Genomic DNA, 21,230 nt, shown 5'->3' on the forward strand with positions numbered 1-21,230 from the left:
AGAAGAACCTACAGAGATAAGCACTGAAGTCAGCCTCCATTTTGAGGGCATTGGCTTAACCAGGTAAACTTAAGCTTTGTTTTTTGCTAGACACTTATTTAACTGCCCACCAGAATTCAATTTGTGCTTCCCTTTCCAGAGTACTGAGTCATCACTAGTAAGTGGTTGCCCAGCCAGAGACTACATTTCCCCACCTCACCTCCCTCATATCCACATAGGACAGTGGGATTAGTTCTCAGTGATGATAGAATGTAAAGTGATATGATGTATATGTCACTCTGGTCCAAGAAGGTTGAGAACTGGGTGTGTCTTCTTCAATCTCTTTTTTTGCTAATTGCTATCTGAACTTAGAATATTCCTAGGCCCCAGAGGATGGTGGAGCTGCAAGAATAAAGTAATCTGTGGCCCTGAATCATCATATGGAGAAAAGCTTCATTCTCATCAGAAACACCTACATTGGGTTATTATGTGATTGAGAAATAAACTCTTATTGTGTTAAACCACAGGCCCTCCATGACAACACAAGGAAAATTGCTTATCTTGAAATATGGTGCTGGATAGGGGCAGGGAGAGGGGAGTCATTTCCCCCTAGAATTAATTACCACAAGCATACATATCTATAGGTTTCCAGCCTATATTCACATTGAGTGGTCTGAAAAACCTCAAGCTAAGAATTTTGTTTTAAAGTGCCTTCCAGTTGATAGTGCTCCCAGAAGTAAATGCAATTTCTCTCCAGAGAAAACTCCTTTCATTCCCAGAAAAATGAACCCACTTTCAAAAATCATAAAACACACAAAGAACCAAGACACCAAGTGCAAGAGCCAAAAGAAAAAACAGATAGTTGAATAAGACTCACAGCTATCAGAATTGCCAATTTAGAATATAAAACCATTATATTTAATATTGTTCAGAAACACTCCTCCATGACTCTCTCTTGTTCCTGCATGTCTTGCTTTGTATACAAAAAAACAAAAACAAAAACAAAAAAACAAAACAAAACAAAAAAACCAAGGCTCTAGCTGATCTTTACCTGGACCATTTTTCAGGTCTGTGTTTGCAGTGAGTATCCTTCAAGGATAAGGTAATGTCTCTCACTAGGAGAAAGTGTAGGCTTTCTTACGGTCTACTATAAACTGGTAAGTTCCCCAAGGTCAGTGCCTCTCCCATGCAAGAAGCTATCTAGGACTATCTGTGTCATTCCTGTAGGAACTGGGACATAGGGAACCAAAACAAACATGCTGACATTCTGGCTACTGCTTCTTCTGTGACTAATAAAGTCTTCTGTCTCTGAGACAAGTCTCATGTCTTCTTCCAGCTAATTTGCAAACAGTGTAAAATCTCATACTCTTCAAACGTCTTGACAAATAGTCTTTAAAAATAAAAATATGAATAGGAAGCAAGAAACTAAAATAATGACTAGAAGATTTTAAGAGAACAAAACTGAACTTCTAGAAGTAAAACATAGAATAACTGAAATTTAAAACTCAGTGATTAAAGGGCAAATTAGATACAACTGAAGAGAGAATTAGTGAACTGGAGGATAGATCTAAAATTAATCAGAATACAGTACAGAGAGGAAAAAAGATAGTAACTCTGAAAGAGAGGTTAAGGGACATGAGCAAAGTGTAAGAAAAATGAGCATAAATCTTGTTGGAGTTTCAGAAGGAAAATGAAGCAAAAGCAATTAGTAGAGAAGAAAATTACAGAGATGTTTCCACACTGATGAAAGGCACCAATCCATATATTTGGGAAGCCCTATGACTTCCAAGAGGTCAAACAGAAGAAACCCACACCTAAACACAGAAGAGTAAAACTGCAAAACAGCAAAGATGTAGAGAATACCTAAGTAATTAGAGAGAAAAGACATCACAGATGGCCCCCAACTTACAATGGTTCAACTTACATTTTTTTCAACTTTACGAAGGTGCAAAAGTGATACGCACTCAGTAGAAATCATACTTCAAATTTTGAATTTTGATCTTTCCCCAGGCTAGCAATAGGCAATACAATACTTTCTCATGATGCTGGGCAATGGCAGGAAACCACAGCCCTCAGTCAGCCATGCAATCACAAAGGTAAACAATCAATACAATTACAACCATTCTGTACTCATAAAACCATTCTGTTTTTTCACTTTCAGTACAGTATTCAGTAAATTACATGAGATATTCAACACTTTATTATAAAATAAGCTTTGCATTTAGATGATTTTAGGATAAGGTAAGTTTTCTGAGCACATTTAAGGTAGGCTAGGGTAAACTGTAATGTTTGGTAGGTTAGGTGTGTTAAATGCATTTTTGACTTATGATACTTTCAACTTATGATGGGATTATCAGGATGTAACCCCATTGTAAGTCAAGGAAGATCTGTATATTCAAAGAAATAAAACTTAGACTTTCAGCTAGTTTACAACGGAAACAATGGAAAGCAGAAGACAATGGAATATTTTCAGTGTACTGAGATAAAGTAACCTGAAATTCTATATCCATCTAAACTATCGTTCTAAGACTGCACTTAAAATAAAGACATCTTCAAACCAAATAATAATAATAATAAGACACACAAAGAAAGACTTTTGCTAAAGTTAGACCCTCAGAAAATTAAACTCTAAAAGAAAAAGAAAAATTTTCGGAGATGGGGTTGAGATGCAAGAAGGAAATGAGGAAAGAATGAGATTCTATTTTATACAAACTAGACTGGAAAAATTAAGAAATCTGACAATTCCAAAACTTGGCAAGGATATGGAATAGGGGGAAATTTATGCACTGCTGGTGGGAGTGTAAACTGGTACCACTTTGGAAAACAATGTGGCAATAACTTGCAAGATGGAACTTGCACATAACAGGTATTAACCTAGAAAATAGGGACATTCTTATACAGGGGCATAAGACATGTTTAAGCATGTTCACAGTAGCATTGTTCATAATGATAAAAAAACTAAATAATTGAAATGTTCATCAACATAACTATGAATAAATAAATCAAGGTATAACCACATAATGGCATATTATTCAACAGTAAAAATTAATGAATTACTACTATATATATTAATGTTGTAAGTCTTAAAAATCTTAGAAACAGGTTGAGTGAAAGAAGTCACCAAAGAAATCAGATATATATCACACATATATATGACTATATAAATAGCTTATATGGCTATACAATATTTTGGGGGGATACATATGTATGTAATAGAACTGTTTAAAAGCCAAAGAATGATTAAACACAGATTTCAAGAACATGGTTACCTTTGTAAGGAAAGGAATCCAGGGGACAGGATGTGAAGGATTACACATATGGATTCAACAAATCAGTAAAATTCTAGTCCTTAAGTTGGTTGTGAGCTCACAAGTGTTTGTTTTAATATTATACACTATAAGTTACATGTATATTATTTTGTAGATATCAAATATTATAATGTAAAGAAATTAACATTTAGCAAAAAAAGAAAAGGAATAGAAGGAGCTTCCTTAACCTTCGTTATAAAAATCTTACAGCAAAATGGTATAGGATAAAATATTGGTGAAATATTGAGGGTGAAATATTGAAGCATGCCCTTTAAAGTCAACAATGAGACAAGATATTCACTGAATCATAAATATGTTGATACTCTCCCGAATTAATCAACAAACTTATTGCAATCCATATCAAATTCCCAGCAGACTTTGTTTTTTCTTCATACTTGCAGTACTTAATAAGGTCATCCTAAATTCATATTGAAAATCTAAGTTCCAAAAACAGCCAAGACAATTTTACTCAGTGGAGGGACATGCCCTACCAGATATCCAGGTTTCCTTCAAAGCTAGAATAGTTGAAGGAGTATCACATCAGCAGAGAGAGTATGTAAAGAAACATGATACACGAAATATAGCATTACAAGCTAAAGAAGAAATGATGGACATTCAAAAATGGTATGAGGATAATTGATTATCCATATGGAAAAAATTCATGTTAAAACAAGAAGGCCCCATTTCAAAATAATCAGATTAACCAATATTTAAAGGTCTGATGATATCAATAACTGGGAGAATGTAGAGTAGGGAAAATTCTCATATGCTGTTAGTGGGGATATAAACTCATGTCCCCATCTTGGAGACAAATCTGGTAATAACTAGTAAAACTGAAGGCTTTCATACTTTATAATCCAGCATGCCACTTCTAGGTGTCTATGCTAGAAACATGTATAACACTGTCTTGTATTGAAAAAAACAAAGTTAATCAACAAGAAAATGGATAAATAAATTTGACCTTATTAATCAATAGAGTATAAAAAGCAGTTAAAATGAATAAACTAGAACTACATGTATCATCATGGAAAACAGATAAAATAGAAACAAAATGTTAAGTAAAAACAGCAAGGTGTAGAAGTAGCTATACGGTATAAAGCTTATGTAAAACTTAACAGACGTAAATCAATACTATATATTGGAAATATAGATAATACATATGCAGTATACATATTGAAATATGCATAAGGATGATAGACGTCAAATTCAAGATAATGATTACCTTTGGGTAAGGAGGGAGGGGAATAAAATTGGGTGTCAGGACTAGGGTGAGGCAAGCAAGTCATCTAGCATGTGAAACATCAGGACTCATTAACTTTCAAGTTTGTGCAAGTGCAGGACACAAACCTAAGAGTGAGCGCCTCCTTAAATTTTGTACCCTCAGCACCTCCCTTATTTGATCCTAGTCTTGGCCCTGTTAGGTAAGATACACAAAGACTTCAAGAGCTCTCTGCAGAGTTTTATTGCTTAAAAAAAAAATCAGTTGTGCAAGTATTTCCATAGAAAGTGTTTACAATTTCTTTGGCTGGATTTCACACGTTTAAGACTGTAGTTGTTATGTTAGTTTCTTAGATTGGAATTGTCACAACATGCAGGTATTAGAGATTTGGACACCAAACACAAGTGCTCTGAGGACTTGGTACAATGATTTCTCATGAGATTCCTTTTCTCTTTACAGAATAACCAACAGAAAGACATGCGACTAAGCTTGGCAGTGACCCCCTCACTCCCATGGCTTTGCATCTTGAGCAGAGAAATGTGAGAATGAGGAGAGGGTAGAGACCAGTATGGAATTTATACCAGGGGTAGGGCTCTGAGTAGTTCCTGCTGACTTGGTTCCTGTCCTGTTTCCAAACGTAGTTCTCCAAACTTCCCATCACTTCTGTGAGCCTCCCAATATCCTCCAATAATTTCCCATTTTCTTTAAATTAGTCAGAGTCAATTTCTGTTGCTTGCAACCGAAGAGCCCTAACTGATACTTAGCCTCGTGCTGTCAAGGAATGAATTTATATAACTCCACATGTGTTAGTCGATCCTTAGGAATCAACTTTCTCACCATGATTTGATTTCCCATTTAGGTTTGGTAGGATTCTACAAGGACAATGTCTACTTGTATATTTTAAGCCCTATTGGTCAGGGCTAACTCCCTTGGCTGAATCACTGTGGAGTATTATTAATGTCCAAGGGACACACACCCTTGACTTCTTATTCTCCAGCTGTAGTTGTGCCTATGGCCCCCGAATAAAAAATTGCCAAGCTGGCCTATGATAATGGCTACACTAAGAATGATAGTTTCAAGTCTAAGAAAATCCATCATTGCGCCAACTGTGTCACTTAGAGTTGTCTTACCTCCTCTGTCTTTAAAACTTCCCATATCCGAGCGTGATCTTCCACCAGCCAGTGTCCTGCGCTTTCTACCTTGGTGGAAAGTTTGAGTTTAGACACCACATGAGCAGGCTCTCCCACGGGCTTCCCCTCCATCTTGAAAGAGCCAGGCAGGAGGCATTACGGATCTGTTTGGAAGAATAAAGTGGGATCCAGGTTAAGACACTGAGTAACATAAAAAGAGATAGGAAAGCAAACTATCACGCTTGCTTTGTGGATAATGAGACCATCAACAACAGTATCACAACAGGCAACAACTTTTATGGCCACTTTTTATGTTTTAGATATTCATGATTGGTATTTTAATGCAGGATTCTGGAGGCAGGGATGCATTCTGATAATGGACGAAGTGATAAAAATTGTAAAGCAAAGTAAAAAGCATCCTCTGCCTGTTCTATCTGCTTGTCACTTTGCTCTAGCCCATCAGTAGGAGAAATGGAAATGGGTGGATGTAAGACAAGCCTGAGCGATGTTTTCGTATTTCCACGCCATGCAGTACATGTGGAAGAAGCACTGGCTCTGGTGTCAGGAGTTTTACTCTTCAAACATCTATTAAACACTTATTTATTCGAGGCTCCATGCAAGGCATACACAAATAATTTGGTAGTTTGGTCCTTCACCTTAAAAAGCTTACTGTCTCAGGGCAGAAAGTGCTGTAAACAAGCAATCACAACACAGTGTATTACAGCATAATGTGTGAAACGCCACAGTAATCATGTTTCCAAACTGCAGTGGAAGCACAGAGGAAGGTTCTCTTCAATATTTATTGGCTGTGTTACTTTCCTGAGCCTCCGTTTCATCAGCAGTTGCTGCAGAGACAGTATCTAAAAATTGATAACAATTCTATAAAGTCTACTTCCCTGACATCATTCTACCTGCCATTGGCCTGTTCAGAATCACGTCATGTCTGCCCAGCACCATACTGCCCTAAGGAATCTCCTTACCTCCATTCACGTCCCCCGGGTCTATCCTTCTCAGGGTAATTTTTCTAAAAAGCAAATCTGATAATGATGTTCCACCTACCAAAAACTTTGCCCGGAGAATGAAGTCCAAACTCCTTAACACAGCATCCAAGGCCTCCTCTGCCTCCCTTCTCCCGCCATGCCCGGCTGCCTCCTTTGCCATTCTGTTTCAGTCCTTTGAAAGTGCTTATGGGGCTTCCGTGGTCGCGCAGTGGTTGGGAATCCGCCTGCCAATGCAGGGGACACAGGTTCGAGCCCTGGTCCGAGAAGATCCCACATTCCACGGAGCAACTGAGCCCATGCGCCACAACTACTGAGCCGACACTCTAGAGCCCGTGAGCCACAACTACTGAGCCCACATGCCACAACTACTGAAGCCCGTGCACCTAGAGCCCGTGCTCTGCAACGGGAGAGGCCACCGCAGTGAGAGGCCTGCACACCACAATGAGGAGTGGCCCCTGCTCAACGCAGCTAGGGAGAGCCCACGTGCAGCAGCGAAGACCCAACGCAGCCAAAAATAAATAAATAAAATAAATAAATTTATTTAAAAAAAAAAAGAAAGTGCTTATGGATCTCAGATACATCTAGGATCTTTAAGCCTTTGTTTGTGTCACCTCCCCTCCACCCACCACGCCAAGAGAATAAAGGCCCCTCCTCCTTTGCTAGTCTCTATATATACTCTGGACAGATCTCTATCATGTCACCTAAAACACTTTATTATAATTATTTGTTTTCAACTTTATTTCTACTTTCTGGTCTTTCAAGCATCTTAACACTAGAGATGATGTCATGTACAGAGTAAGTACTAAATGAATGTTTGATGGATTAGTTAATTCAGTAATCATGAGACTCCAGTAAAAATAAGGCAGCAGATCTAATATATTCAAATAACAGATTAAAAGTCGAATTATTCCTTCTCTTCAACTTTTTTTGACTTAGTGGGCTGTAAGCTCTTCATAAGAAAGGGTCAAGTCTAACATTCATCCTGCACCCCCAGGCAGCTAATTCTGCAAGCAGCGATCGCTCATTAGTTAACAACAGAGTAGTTTTCTTGGAAATGTCTTCAAGGAACTGAGCATGTCTGCAAAAAGCAGGTCTTATGCTCACATAACCTACTGCCCAAATAAAAGTAAATGGAAATCGGCGTTGAGAAGCTGGGCAGGGGTGATAGGTCAGAAGATTCGAGAGAAGGGTCTTCTGCAGCCAAGATACTTCTCTGCCTCACATGCTCCATCTGTAAGCCATGGAGAGCAAGCAGTCTGGTGGCAGAGAGCAATGATGAGGAAACTGTTAACCAAAACCATTGTGAAGTACTTAGAAGCATGGTGCACGTAATACACTCTCCTAGGAACCAGGAAACAGAACCTTTATCATTAATGCACAAAGTTCTTCTGAGTGGACATAAATGATGCTGACACATACATGCAAGGAAATAAACAGAGGAGAGTCATGTGGAGGTTTCAGTCCAAAAAAAGGAAATTAAAATAAACAGGCAACATGGAAACAGGCCAAATTAGTAGGGAAGGAAATTCCATTGTTGTTATTGGAGATAATACTGTAAACCACAAATAATAAATCAAAACAAAGTGGAAAAACTACATAACATGGTTTTGGCTGTATCCTCTGTATATCATGGAGACATAGCTGGATAAAATAGACAAACTGCAGCATCTCAGGGTGGACAATGGAAAGTGTGTAAATGTAATATAGCCCAGTGACCCCTTGGCTCTTCCTCTACTGTCTGCCCACAGCTGCTTTCTCATCTCCACGGTGTGGGTGAAAGTTGGCAAATTTTCAGTGTTATAGACTGAACTCTACTGTGTCTTGACTTCCTACAGATTGTTCCTTACCCTGTTTGGGAGAAGATGCAATTCTGAGTTTTAAACCATTCCAAAGTACTTGGGAACTTGGGACGGATGCAGAGAGACAGCCAGCTCTTATGAGGCTCTTCAAGCATTTTGAGATCCTCCACCCGACCTGAGACTTGACGCCTTTTCACCCATATTCAGTACCTTTCCTCACTCACACACACAAAATGACCATATGCATAATATTATTGAGCTCCCATTGCATCCGTCACTGCGCTAGGTATTTTCCACATTATGTCAAGTCCATATGATAATGCTTCAAGGTAAATGTCACAGTTTTACAGCGATGAAAAATTTGACTCAGAGAGATTAAGTAACTGCTAGAAAGTTGTAGGGTTCCCAAGTTCACGCTCTCTCTCCTAGGTCAGTTCAGAAGGCTTTCAACCCCTACCCTTTATCTCATCACTGGTGGAATGAGACCTCTCTCTCATGCCCCTTCCCCCATGGACTAAAGTGTCACTGTCTTAGGTAACTGGCATAACAGTGCCCCTTGAGAGATGGTCACATCTGATGAATCACAGGTAAGAGTGAGGTAGATAGAGGGAGGGAAATTTCATGAAAAAAAATGGATCATTCCTTTTCCTCTTTACTCCCATCTTAACTTCTGACCAGGGCAGGCTTTATGGGTGTGACCTGCACAATCACACATGGCCTTTGCTAAGAAGGGCCCTAGGCATGGTTGAATGCTCTGCTGTCACTGTCTTAAAATTCCTAATATTTCAACAAGGGCACCCTGCATTTTCATTTTGCTCTGGGCCCCAAAATTATATAGCTAGTCCTGCTGCTGGTCCATGCATTATAGGTTTCATTATACCTTCATGCATTATAGGTTTCTTATTTTCCTAAAATGAGCTAGAAGTCTATATAGCGGAGCCATTTTTTTGGTAGAATTAAAACATGAGGCATATGTCGACCTTCTTCTACCTCTGATAGGCTGAATGCCTTAAAGCTGAACTACTGCATTCTTTCTTAAAGCACACGGTCAAGGCTTACAAGCCAACTTCCATGCAAGTATGAGCCCACTCAACAGGTAAGTAATCACTGTAAACCTAAAAGGCAAAATCTTCAACTCTACTTAATAATTAGTCTAAAATATCATAGTCCTTATAAGCTCTTTGGGAAATCAGCTTTGAAGAACTGTCATCCTAAAACACCTGATACCCAAAGCAGAATTATTTTTAACCACAGAATGATGAGGACATCCTTAAGTTGGAGGTAGGGTGTAGAAAGGAACTGTATGTCTATAAAGGCAAATATCTGATCAGAGAACACAGAAGCAAAGTTTTGCTCAAAAATTTAAAAAGAAGTTGCTTGAGAGCTGTTTTTTGGTTTTTTTCTAATTGTAAAAGCGTTGTGATTATACATTGTCTCTACTGCCTGAAGCAGAGAAGTCAGATAAGAATAGGGAAGCCAAGTCTGGTGAAATAGAAGAAAGATGCTTTCACTTGACACTGAGAAACAATTTGCAGATGAGAAAAGCCATGTAAAGGTTTTTGAGGTCACTGCATTCAAGTCCTAGAGCCCTAACATTCCCACCAAAGCTGAAAGGTTTTGCTTTTGTTTTTTAAGTTAGGTTAAATCCAAAGACCATTCTAGTCAATATTTATAAATCCTAGTTGTCTTATGAGAAATTGATAGCTGTTAGAAATTTGTGAAAATAATAATTTATGATTACATAAGTAATCAAAAAATTATATGATTATTATCAATGTGAAAGTATGTATTTCCTTAAAATTTTTAATTTCTTTAAAGTTTGTGCTTTTAAGATGTGCATTTTCTTTTTAAAATATTTACTACATTTTGCTTAGGATGTAAAATACATAATAACAACATTTCTCCCATTACTTCAAAAATAATCATTGATTGGAGGTCATAACATTTTCTATGGTGATGACAAAAGACATGGTTGAGAGCTTCATATCCTAAATGATCATTAAGTACCAAAAGTAAATAATCAACTTCTCAGGGGCTAATCTTAAAAACATAAGTATTAAGTGACAATCTAAGAACATAAAAATTTACCATTACTAGTGTCTGTTCCTGCGATTTGATAAATATTATCCATAACGCCCATGAATAATATTTTTGAAACATGGTTTTAAAAGTAAGTGCTAGGGCACAATTTCTCTGAACTCTGTATTTATTTTATTAATCCCCATGCTGGACTTTGATAAATCAATCAGTACTTTATTAAATTTGACTTTCCTTCTATGATAGTAAATAATGTATGAGACATCCCTCTAAATCATTATCTTTTTTCTCCTACCTCTCCTCTTTACATATTTTTGGAAGGAAAAAAAGTGTTTAATTTTCAGAACGTTACTGGAATGGTGTGGTGTTTCTTGTCCTTATCTATTAGGTCCATGCTTTTCTTCAGCCCTTGCAGATTCCATCATTCGTATTAATAATACAGTATTTCTGCTTTATTCCCTTTATACACATAAACTCTTGCTTCTGCCTGAAGAAATCCTTTGATTTTTTTTAACTCAACTCAGATTTCTTCTAATCTTGACAAAGCCTGCCCTGCCCTGTCCTGTCTCTTCCAGGACCACTTGTCTTTCTGCCATTTCTTTCCTCCTACCTTCTCTCTACCTCATTCTTCTTCCTAATGAGCTGAGGTCCTGTCCAGATAAGACAGGTTTGTTTATCTTTATCTCCTATTATCTACAACTCTTCCACCTAAAAAGTCTATCTATCAAGAAGAGTCTTTGCATCTTGGTTTTACTCAAAGGTTTAGAATAGCATCATACAAAGAGCAGTGAAATTCCAGTCAGGAGACCTGGGTTCAAATCATGTGGCCATAATAATTTCTCTGTGTAAGCCTTGAGCAAACCATTTCACTTTTCAGCCTCAGTTTCCCCCTCTTTAAAATAAGTAGATAAACTACAAGGCTGCTGAGACCCCTTACAGGGATAAAACACTCACCTCCCCCCAAATGTAGAAAGAAAAATAGGCATTGAATTTTTTTTCCAGTAGAGCTGAGGGATCTACACTACTAAACAAAACAGCAAAAGGTTGTGATTTCTGTGGGTCACTCACATATTGTATTTATTACCATATCATGCATGCATTCACTATTTGGAAGCCAAACAAACAGCATGAATAGCCCCTTGGAATTGATAGATATAACCTCTGAGTTTTGACTATTCAGGAACAACCCCAAATTTTCGGTCATGTAGTCAATTGTAAGTTTGCTGAGGCTTTGTAAAGTTGGTGTTTAGGGGTGCTCACCAATCCTTAGCATCCAAATCTAAGGATGGTTGGGTGGTAGATTTCTCTAATCATGATTGCTATTGCGGTGTTTACAAATTGGGGGATCCAAGAAGGTATTAAGATGTAGCCTCCCCAATTGTGGGAGTGCGTCACAGTGGTCTCACCAGTGTATTCCATCTGAAAAGAGAGAAAGAAGCAGCTGTCTGGAAGCAAGGGATTCCTGTGGGGAAATGGAGACTGGGACACAGACAGATAATCAGACAGAAAGAACTCCAGGAAGCCATGACATAGAGAGAGATTTCTAGGTCTGGGAAAGGGGGCATGTCAAGTCATCTTACAGCAATATTAAAGTTATTTGTGTTTGAAGTGACAGCATATGTCCATGTATGAGAAGGTAAACAGATCTTCATTACCTCTTCCTCTTTGGAATCTCAACAGCATTCTAGTCTGTATAAGGCAATTCACATATTCTGCATGTTGCTTTCTTTTGCTTTCCTCAGCTCTGGTCTCCCCCGCTGGACTGCCAGCTCTTTGAGAGCAAGACTGGACATAAATTTATTATACTGCTTCAATTTTTTTAAAAAGCTCAATCACTCTTTTTTTTAAATCTTCATTTTATTTTCTTTCCATTAAAAAAAAATTCACTGGAGTCCGAGATAACACATTTACCATTACGATGTATTTTGGAACAAATGTCAATCACCGGGCAACCATTTCCAAAGGAATTTTAATTATGTACTGTCTCACTGAACAATGAGCAAAGTTGCACAATAGTCTGTGGAGTTAGAAGTGACTTTCTCTGAAAGCAACTGTCTCCCGTTAAAAGTAGAAAATTAAAGAAGTGCAAGGCATTCCATTCCTTCTTCATTCAAGTTGATACTTTTTTAAAGGGTGATCCAACTGCACTTCAGAATTTGTGTACTTTTCCCCCCTCACTGATAGTATTTGGCAGAAGTTTTTAATAATAATTAAAAAAAAAAAAAAAGAAAGAAAGAAAAACCCAGACTGAGTTTGTACTACCCTTGTGAACCTCCCTGGAGAAATGCTGCTCTTTGCTCAGCAATTCCTGCTTGAAACAGAGAGCCAACACAAGGAAAACAGCTGGGCTCCCTTCCTGGTCTCCATTCAGAGCGGCCAGTCTGGAAACAAATCTGCAAAGACAGACGTGGGGGAGGGAGAGGACACCTAAACAGAATAGAGGCTGAGATCACGAAGAATCCTTCAGTGATCTAAGAGAGAGAGAATTCTAAGGGACTGACTCTTTTATGGCCTGCATTTTTATTATAATAAAAAGCTTAGCGATTATGTTGTTTGAAAACAAAATGAGATGAAACTGTAGATCACGTGACTGTCCCAGGCTCAATGTTTCACAGTTCTGTGGACTCCAGCTTTAACTGGCTGGATGAGGGCAAAATACAAAAACCACTAGGGGAGCATCACCCAGTTCACTAGTCCCAGGCTAATTTTTATCTTCCAGCTGAAGACAGTTGAGCTGATTCAGGTCAGAGCCATCTTTTAAGTCCCAATGATAACAACAGCAATCCCCCTCACCTCCACCCCAGTGAATTCAGCATTCACCGTGCCAGGCACTGGACCTGCACTTCGCAAGCACCAATTCCTCCTCAGAACAGCCTCAGGAGAAGCTCAGATCAAGAGAGATGAAGGAACCAGTCCTGGAGTTTCTCTCAAGCCATCCTGACCCCGGAGCTGTGCCCTCACCACTGCATTACACTGCTACTACCCCTTAATAGTCAATGCTCCACTTACGACACGACACCATGTAAATGCTGAAAAATCTGAATTCCCAGGAATCTAAGCTCTTGAAAAGATTCAGAAGAGGGCTTCTCATGGGAGGAATGTGAATTTTTTTAAATGTTGGGTTCAGGGAAGGAAATCTGTTGGGTTTATCAGTTAATGCACAAAATCATTTAACTTCCCAATAGATTGGCCTTTCCACATCTCAGGTTAAAGAGCAGTCTGTTCTCAGTCTTTTACTTTACTGAAAACAGAAGTCTAATCTATTTAATTACAGTCTCTTTTACTAGGCCATAGGATAATGGCAGGTCCCAGTGCGGGGAAATCTCTTTCAAGAAAACACTTCCGGGAGAGGCGTCTACAGTGAGCTGGCACTAGACCAATCCTTATCCTCCTTCGCAGTCTCTAAGCAGCAAGGACACCATGAGTTTTACATATAACATGTATTCTTAATTACCGTTCCTCTTTCATTAGATCAGATAGCACCTTGCCCCACTCTGATTAGTTTCACATAGTAATGATTAAATCCAGTTACTCCTGCTGAACACCCCAGACACCAGTTTGCTAGACTAAGTGCAGGAAGCTTTATATTCAGAGCAGTATCTTCATTTCCATCTAACTGTGTTGTTCCTTCCTTGATCTTGACCTCTGAAATAGAAACAAATGCCCATACGTGGTGCTAAGGCCAAAAGAAGGGGCCCAATATTCATCCAGCGTGGGGGAGGGAGGGATCTGTGTACCTTGTGTCAGGATGACTTTTACCACTGGCTCACATTTTTTACTTTCTTCTCAGCTTTTTTGGCCTGCACCCGTGATGTAACAGGACGGACCTAACCCATGTGGTCAAAAACTCAATGACCCCAATGAACACAGGAACACTAAGAGACAATGAAACAAGAAGGAGAAACCACTAGAGATGCTGCTTCCCGACTCTGACACTTGCACAGACCTTGTGGGCTTATCCCCGGGTGACCTGTGCACCCAGAGCGAACACAACAGAAAGTCAAAACCATATCTTGCGGAATTGGACACAACCTTCCCAAAGGCTGGCACGCTGTAGTACAATGACATTTTCATCAGTAAATGCAGTTACGGTGGCCATGTTCCACGTGTATTGGAAAAGATGCAGTCGTTATTTTTGAATGATTTTCAATATTTCCGATTGTTTCAAAGTCTTTCAGTGAACTTTATAAAGACACTCCAACTTCTTTTATTTCTTCTATGCTTTTTTTTTGTTTCACATCAAGCTCTATGAGGGTGTATCATAGAGGATGCATCCTGCATTCATGTGTATATTAGATGAGAGGAAGCTTTTGAATTTACCCTCCATAGTCCATGAAGGATAGAACTCTCACATTACTTTGGATTGAACCAAAAGATCTTAAGCCAAAATGAGGCCACTGAAAACCGAATTCTACTCTCAAATCTCAAACAGGTTTCCAAAGCATATTGGAAAACTGCTTTGCATAGCAACAGAGTCAGGAATGTTTTCAGCTCAGCCTGGAGGGTTGGACCGTGCTGGGATATATGAAATAGTTACTGACTTAGAACCTACTTTTTGTTTAAGAATGCAAATATTCCTAGCAGGGCCAAGCCTGGATTTCTCATTAGGCCTTCAGAAAGCAGCAGCCATCCGTCACAGTCTTTTCAAAGGCTGCATTAAATGGCTTGTGTACATCTGCAGGGTTTCTGTGTTTGATCCTAGATTATGTTTTCACTAAGGTTAAGGGTTAGAGTTTTGACAGATGTGGCTGTAGTCTAACCGGCCCACGTTATCTGCCCCTTTTCCACACACATACAGTATGCGATAGCCAAGTTTGTGAAATGTCTCAACTTTGATACCAGCAAATGAGGGGTGGATGGAATGTGGGCTTGAATACTTAGTCAGGTTTTGGTTTTAGTTTCAGAGTCAGTATGAAATCCAGTGCGGCATCTGTCTGAGGGGAAATAGGATTATGTCATTCTGTCACTGTTTCATTCCAACTAGGTTGCAGTTTCTTTTCACTTTCTTTTATTTTTTCCCTCCTCTAACTTTTACAGGACTTTCCACTTTCTCCATTTTTTTTCATTGCCACAGCTTGACCTTGCTATTTCCAATAAACCAAAGTGGAAACTGAATGACAGTGTGTCTCGGATTCAGACCTCTTAGTGCGAATAGCTATTGTGCAAATATACGATTTAGCATCCCTGGCTTCCTCATTGAGGAGGTCAGTGGGCCAATGTGACTTAACTGCAACAAGATGGCAAACTTCCAGGGACATGACAGTTATGTTGCTTAACCTAAATTAAGTTACCAGCACCACGCTATGCACAAGAGTGTTGCCCAAGTCCCTAACATTCTACTTATTCAGTCTAATCATTGTGCCAGGTGTGTATGAGGCAGGGAGAAATAAAGATAAATAAGCACGTGTCCTCCTTTAATCAGCCTACCTGCTGGGAGTTCTTAATCTGAACCACTGGGAAGTCCACAATTATTTGAAGAGAAAGAGATATATTTCAAAATGATAGGATAAGTGTTAGAAGACAGATATGCACAAGGGCATTACGTTGAGAGCTCGGTGAGGAAAGTATGAATCCCCCAGTCACTGAAGCTCTGAGAAGTTAAGTGAATCGCCCAAGGTCACATAGCAGAACGCAAATTTGAAAACAGATCTGTCTGATTCAGCACAAAGCTTCCCTTTCTGTTCTATAATGGCTTCTCACAATTTTCACAGAATTGTGGCTATGTTAATTTGGCTTTGTAACGTTAATGTTTAAAGAGAAACTCTTTGCACTCAGGTAGAAGAGGAAAGGCCAAGAGGGTTATCTGAAATCTGTGCTTCCTTATCTACCAAAGCTGAGAGCCCGCTTCTTCCTACGGCCTTTCACATCCCACTCTGCCAGCTCCTCTCCAATCCTGGGTGCCTATCACCCTTCCCCAGGCCTGCCCTTCCAGAGCTAAATAAACAATTATGCCACTATTGCTAAAAAGTGGCAGAAAACAGAAGCAAAAATTGACATTGTCAGTTCTCTCACTTCTTAGTCCCATATGGACATTTTTGCTACAAGAGTATGGTGATCTGAAAGCCTAATTATTTTTTAAGACTTTCTTTAAAACAATATATGGACCCTCTTACAGTACTCACTGACTTCTTCACTCTGTCTCTGGTCTGGGGGTTGATGAGTTTATGATTTACAGCTCAAGTGAATGCTGTGCTCAGGTTCATTGCTCCAATTTGATTATAGCTGACATTGGTTCTGGATACCAGAGCGATTTTAATGATTATTAACTTCACTGTGGGCTGAAAAATGACTTAACACGCTAGTGAAGCTTAAGCAGGCTCAGCGTCACAGCTTCTGTGCACTTTACTCCATTTCTCCACTTCAGTCGGGTCACAAAGAAAGTGTGGGGGTTTATTTTTTTATCCTTTTGTGTGTCCTAAAAAGGAATTCCAGGCTAAGTTGCTTTGGATGTATAATATCATCCAGAGGATGAAATACCATGAAATCAGGTCCAAGTAGTTTTGAGGTCTTACCTGAGAAATAAGTGCATTGATTAAGTCAGCCTAGAAATCTGTCAACAGGCCGCCTGGGTGAAGGTTGATTAAGTCTCTCTCCCTCTCTGTTTCCTTGCTGTAGACCTCTAGAGTTGTTTGGATTTACTCCAGTTCCTACTGGACCAATTAGTCAAAAATAAGTTCTGTATTCTCCCAATTAAAATCTGGCAACACTCACCTTTCATGTACAACAGGATGTCCTGGCTGGTCTCACACAGCCAAAAAGGAACTTAAAATAGAAAGGCAGGACTCTCAGTACATTTGAGTAGCACATGGGCAGTCACATCAGTTTTAATCGTAAGTGTCCCCAGTGCTTTAGTCTGAGCTCTTGAGCCAAACTAATACCCTCACTCTCCTTTTCCATCATCTTGGGGAGACGAGGTAGTGGAATGAGCTAAAAACTCCTTAGCTGATCTTCTCTGCTGGGCCAAACCATGCAAGTACCATCCTCTGGGTCCAGTTTGGGACTTTTACGAGAGAACCTCTGTCTCTTGGTCTTAGCCAGTATTTAGGGAGTAAGTGCTATATATCATAGCCAAAGTTTGTGCCAGAATAGTTAAATCTTGCTTCATTTGAACTACAAGGAACTCCTAGGGCAATGCACTACAGATGTAAAGAAAGTTTGACAAATATTGCTCAGTGAGTAATGACTTGCATACCTATTCCAAGGGGGGAAAAAAAAAAAAATCCAGAAAAAAGAAGGAGAAGAAAGGAAGGGTCAGTAAGACTTCCCCAAGGTGAAGAAAATCTATCACCTCTCTACTCCATAATCCTGCAAACAGGCCTGACAATGGCTTTCATACCCCAGTGAGTCTAAAGTGGGTTGCACACCCCTGACTTGGTACCCAAGACTGTGCACTGGAATGCAGAGAAAAATTACAACTTTGATTTGTATGCTTATTTCATCTCATCTGTTTTATTTCTATTTGTTATATTTTATAGTACATATAAATGTTAGACTAATGGTGCATGTATACAATTTAAAAATAATTGCATGTATATTGGAGGACACTCCAAAAAAATTGAACTGAGAAGAATATTCAACCAAATCACTTTCAAAATCACTGCTTTCCACAAATAAAGCACCCATGGTTCATACTTTTTAACTCACTACAGAATCCTTCTCTTCCTCATGGATTTCCTGTATCCTCTAATGGCGAGATACAAACTTCATTTAGGTGATACAAACGAACTTTAACACGTCATGAAGTGGACAGTCTCCTGTCAGAGAACTACAAAATGAGGCAGAAGGCAAGAAACTTTTATAGGATAAAGAATAAGGAACAAGTAAGAGACAAATAGGAAATATCAGATAGTCAACCTTGTTTGTGGTGAGAAGGCCCAGAGTGGGCTTGGCGCGTTTGAGGACTGGCTGAGTGAACACAGTCATACTGCACTTTTGGTCAAGCAGAGCTTTTACAAGGATACAAAGTTATATACAAAGTTTCAGTTTGATGACATGACCCCCCCAGGCAAGAATGGCTCCATCTTGGGCCTAGAGATTTATTTCAACACCATCCAATCAGATACCCGAGCTAGCAATCTCAGACTCATCCTCAACTGGTCCCTGTTACTAAGCTCCTTTACCCAAGGGATCACAAAGTCCTGTTGATTACTTCTTTGAAGGCATCTCAGATCAGAGCCTTTTCTATATTCCAGCCACCACCAATGAAAGTGATACACACTTTCATTATCTCTCTGTTGAACCACTGCAATAGCCAAGTTACTAGACTCTCTGCCCTTGACTGTTGCTAGTCATTCTCTATACAATCACCAGAGTAGCCTTTCTAAAAACCTTTAATTAGATCACTGGCCTCCTTAGGAACCTGCAATAGGAATGCACCACCACAGGATAGAGTTCAAGGTTCTTAACACAGTATGTCATGGCCTGACTATATTCTGACCTACAAGTCATATACTCCTCTCTGCCGTGCTCCAATTCCCCAACTCCCTCACATTGCTGGACTTCTCACCGTTCTCCAAACAGTGCTTTCATGCCTTTGTTTATGGACTACTCCTACCCAAAATACTCTTCTTCCCCTCACCTTTTCTTTGTCTTTGTTAGAGCAGCTTAGCCTATGCCCTCCCTAATACAACAGCTATCACCTGCTTGAGCATATACACGCCTGGTACTGTAATACATTATCTCATAGCACCCTATTTTGATTCTCATTTGACATAAGGAGTAAGTAGCAGAGCCAGGATTCCAATCTATATCCGTGTGGTTCCAAAGCATATGACATTAACCACTGGGCATTAAATTTTAAAAGCAAATGCAAATGTCACCTCCTGGTGACAAACCCACTGGGGAGTTAATTGCTCTCCCCAAGTAAGTTGTTCCTATTTCTGTCACAGCATTTATAATACTGTGCTTTAGTTTGCATCGTAGTAGACTGTGAGCTCTTACAGGTCAAGGAGTATTTATACTCACCTTTATATGTAGGGTACCTAGGACACGCTGACACATACAAGATGGTCAGTAAATATTTGTTGAATAAATCAACTCACAGATGTTCTGTCCTTCCTTATTACTTATTTTTTTCCCTCAACTCACTATGTTCCATCCCATCTTTAATATAAATGCAAAGGTGTCAAGAATGCCTGACACAGTACCCGATACAGAAAAGGCTTTATACAGCAGAGAAATTGTCAACACCTTTATAAAGTTTCCTTACACTGACTCCAAAACCTTGCCTCAAAAACAGAGCAACTACTACACACAACAACAATTTTAATGAGATATAATTTACTTATCTCACCTTAAGTGTATATTCAATGGCTTTGGACAAATGTATTCACTCAGGTTATCAACACTAAAATAAAAATAATGAACATCACCCCAAAAGGTTATTTGCTCAGTCCTCTTCCCAGTTGATCTCACCCCATAACTGTATTCAGGGAGCCAGGGATCTGCTTTCTGTAAATACGTGGGACATTCTTCTTTTCTAGAGTTTCATTACACTGAATATCATACAATACCTACACCTTTGTGTCTGAATTCTTTCACTTACCATACTTATTTTGAGATTGATCCATGTTGTCATGTCTTAGTAGTTTATTCATTTTTATTGCTGAATAGTATTCCATTGTTAAATATTTTATTTATACATTCACCTGTTGATGGACATTTGTGTTGTTCTCAGTTTGGATTCCATGAAATAAAAGTGAGAGGAGCATTTGTGAACAACTCTTTATGTGCACATATGCCTTCATTTCTCTTGGATAAATACTTAAGAGTGAATTGCTTGATCATATGGTAAATATATGCTTAACTTTATGAGAAACTGCTAAAACTCTTTTCCAAAGAGGCTGTAAAATTTTACATTCCCATCAGTAGTGTATGAGAGTGCCAGGTGCATCAACAGCTGGTGTTGTCGCTCATTTTAACTGTACCCACTCTAATGTTCTAATGGATGTGTAGTGATATCACGTTATGGTTTTAATTTTCATTTCCTTAATGATGAATGACAGTGAAGATCTTTTCATGAATATATTGGCTGTCTATCATCTTTGGTGAAGAGTTTGTTCAAATTTGTCCATTTTTGTGTAGACTTTTTATTGGTTCTTTTAGTGAGTCGTAAGAGGTTTTTTTTTAATGTATTCTGGAAAGCCGTCCTTTGTCAGATATATATTGATAATATTTTCTCCCAGTCTGAGGCTTGCCTTTGCATTTTCATTTTCTTGCTGGTATATTATGAGGAACAGAAGTTTTAAATTTTAATGTAGCCAAATTCAAACATCTTATATTCATACTTTTGTGTCCCATCTAAGAAATTTTTGTCTACCTGAAGGTTACAAAGTTTATTCTAATAGTTTTAGCATTTACATTTAGGGCTATGAGCCATCTCACGTTAATTTTAGTGTGTGATAAAGTAAGGGTTGAGATTCATTTTTTCTACGTCGATAATAAGTTTTTCCAGACCATTTGTTGAAAAAGTAATCCTTTCCATATTGAATTACCTTGGCATCTTTGTTGAAAATCAATTGACCTTACATATGCGGGCCTATTTTTGGACTCTCTATTATGTTTCATTGATCTATGTGTCTGAACTTATGCCAATAACACACTGTCTTGATTACTGTAGCTTTACAGTAAATGTTGAGATCAGTAAGTTTTCTAACTTTACCCTTCTTTTTCAAAAAATTTTTGGTTATTCCAGGCACTCAGATATCCATATAAATTTTAGAATCAGCTTGAAATTTTCTACAACAAAGCCTTCTGGG

The 21,230-nt window shown here is 38.8% G+C and overlaps 1 protein-coding gene across 3 annotated transcripts in view; it reads right to left on the minus strand.

The window, feature by feature from the left end:
• Positions 1-21,230, minus strand: part of RGL1 (ral guanine nucleotide dissociation stimulator like 1) — a 295,305-nt gene that overhangs the window by 180,565 nt on the left and 93,510 nt on the right. For all 3 annotated transcript variants that reach the window (XM_082401614.1, XM_082401612.1, XM_082401611.1), the window contains exon 2: positions 5,637-5,800. In XM_082401614.1, the coding sequence (XP_082257740.1) occupies positions 5,637-5,768 (132 nt within the window). In that variant the 5' untranslated portion in view covers positions 5,769-5,800. The remainder of the gene's footprint in view (positions 1-5,636; positions 5,801-21,230) is intronic.

This window comes from Balaenoptera borealis (genome assembly GCF_965194805.1).
Source record: "Balaenoptera borealis genome assembly, chromosome: 1".
Classification (NCBI taxonomy): Eukaryota; Metazoa; Chordata; class Mammalia; order Artiodactyla; family Balaenopteridae; genus Balaenoptera; species Balaenoptera borealis.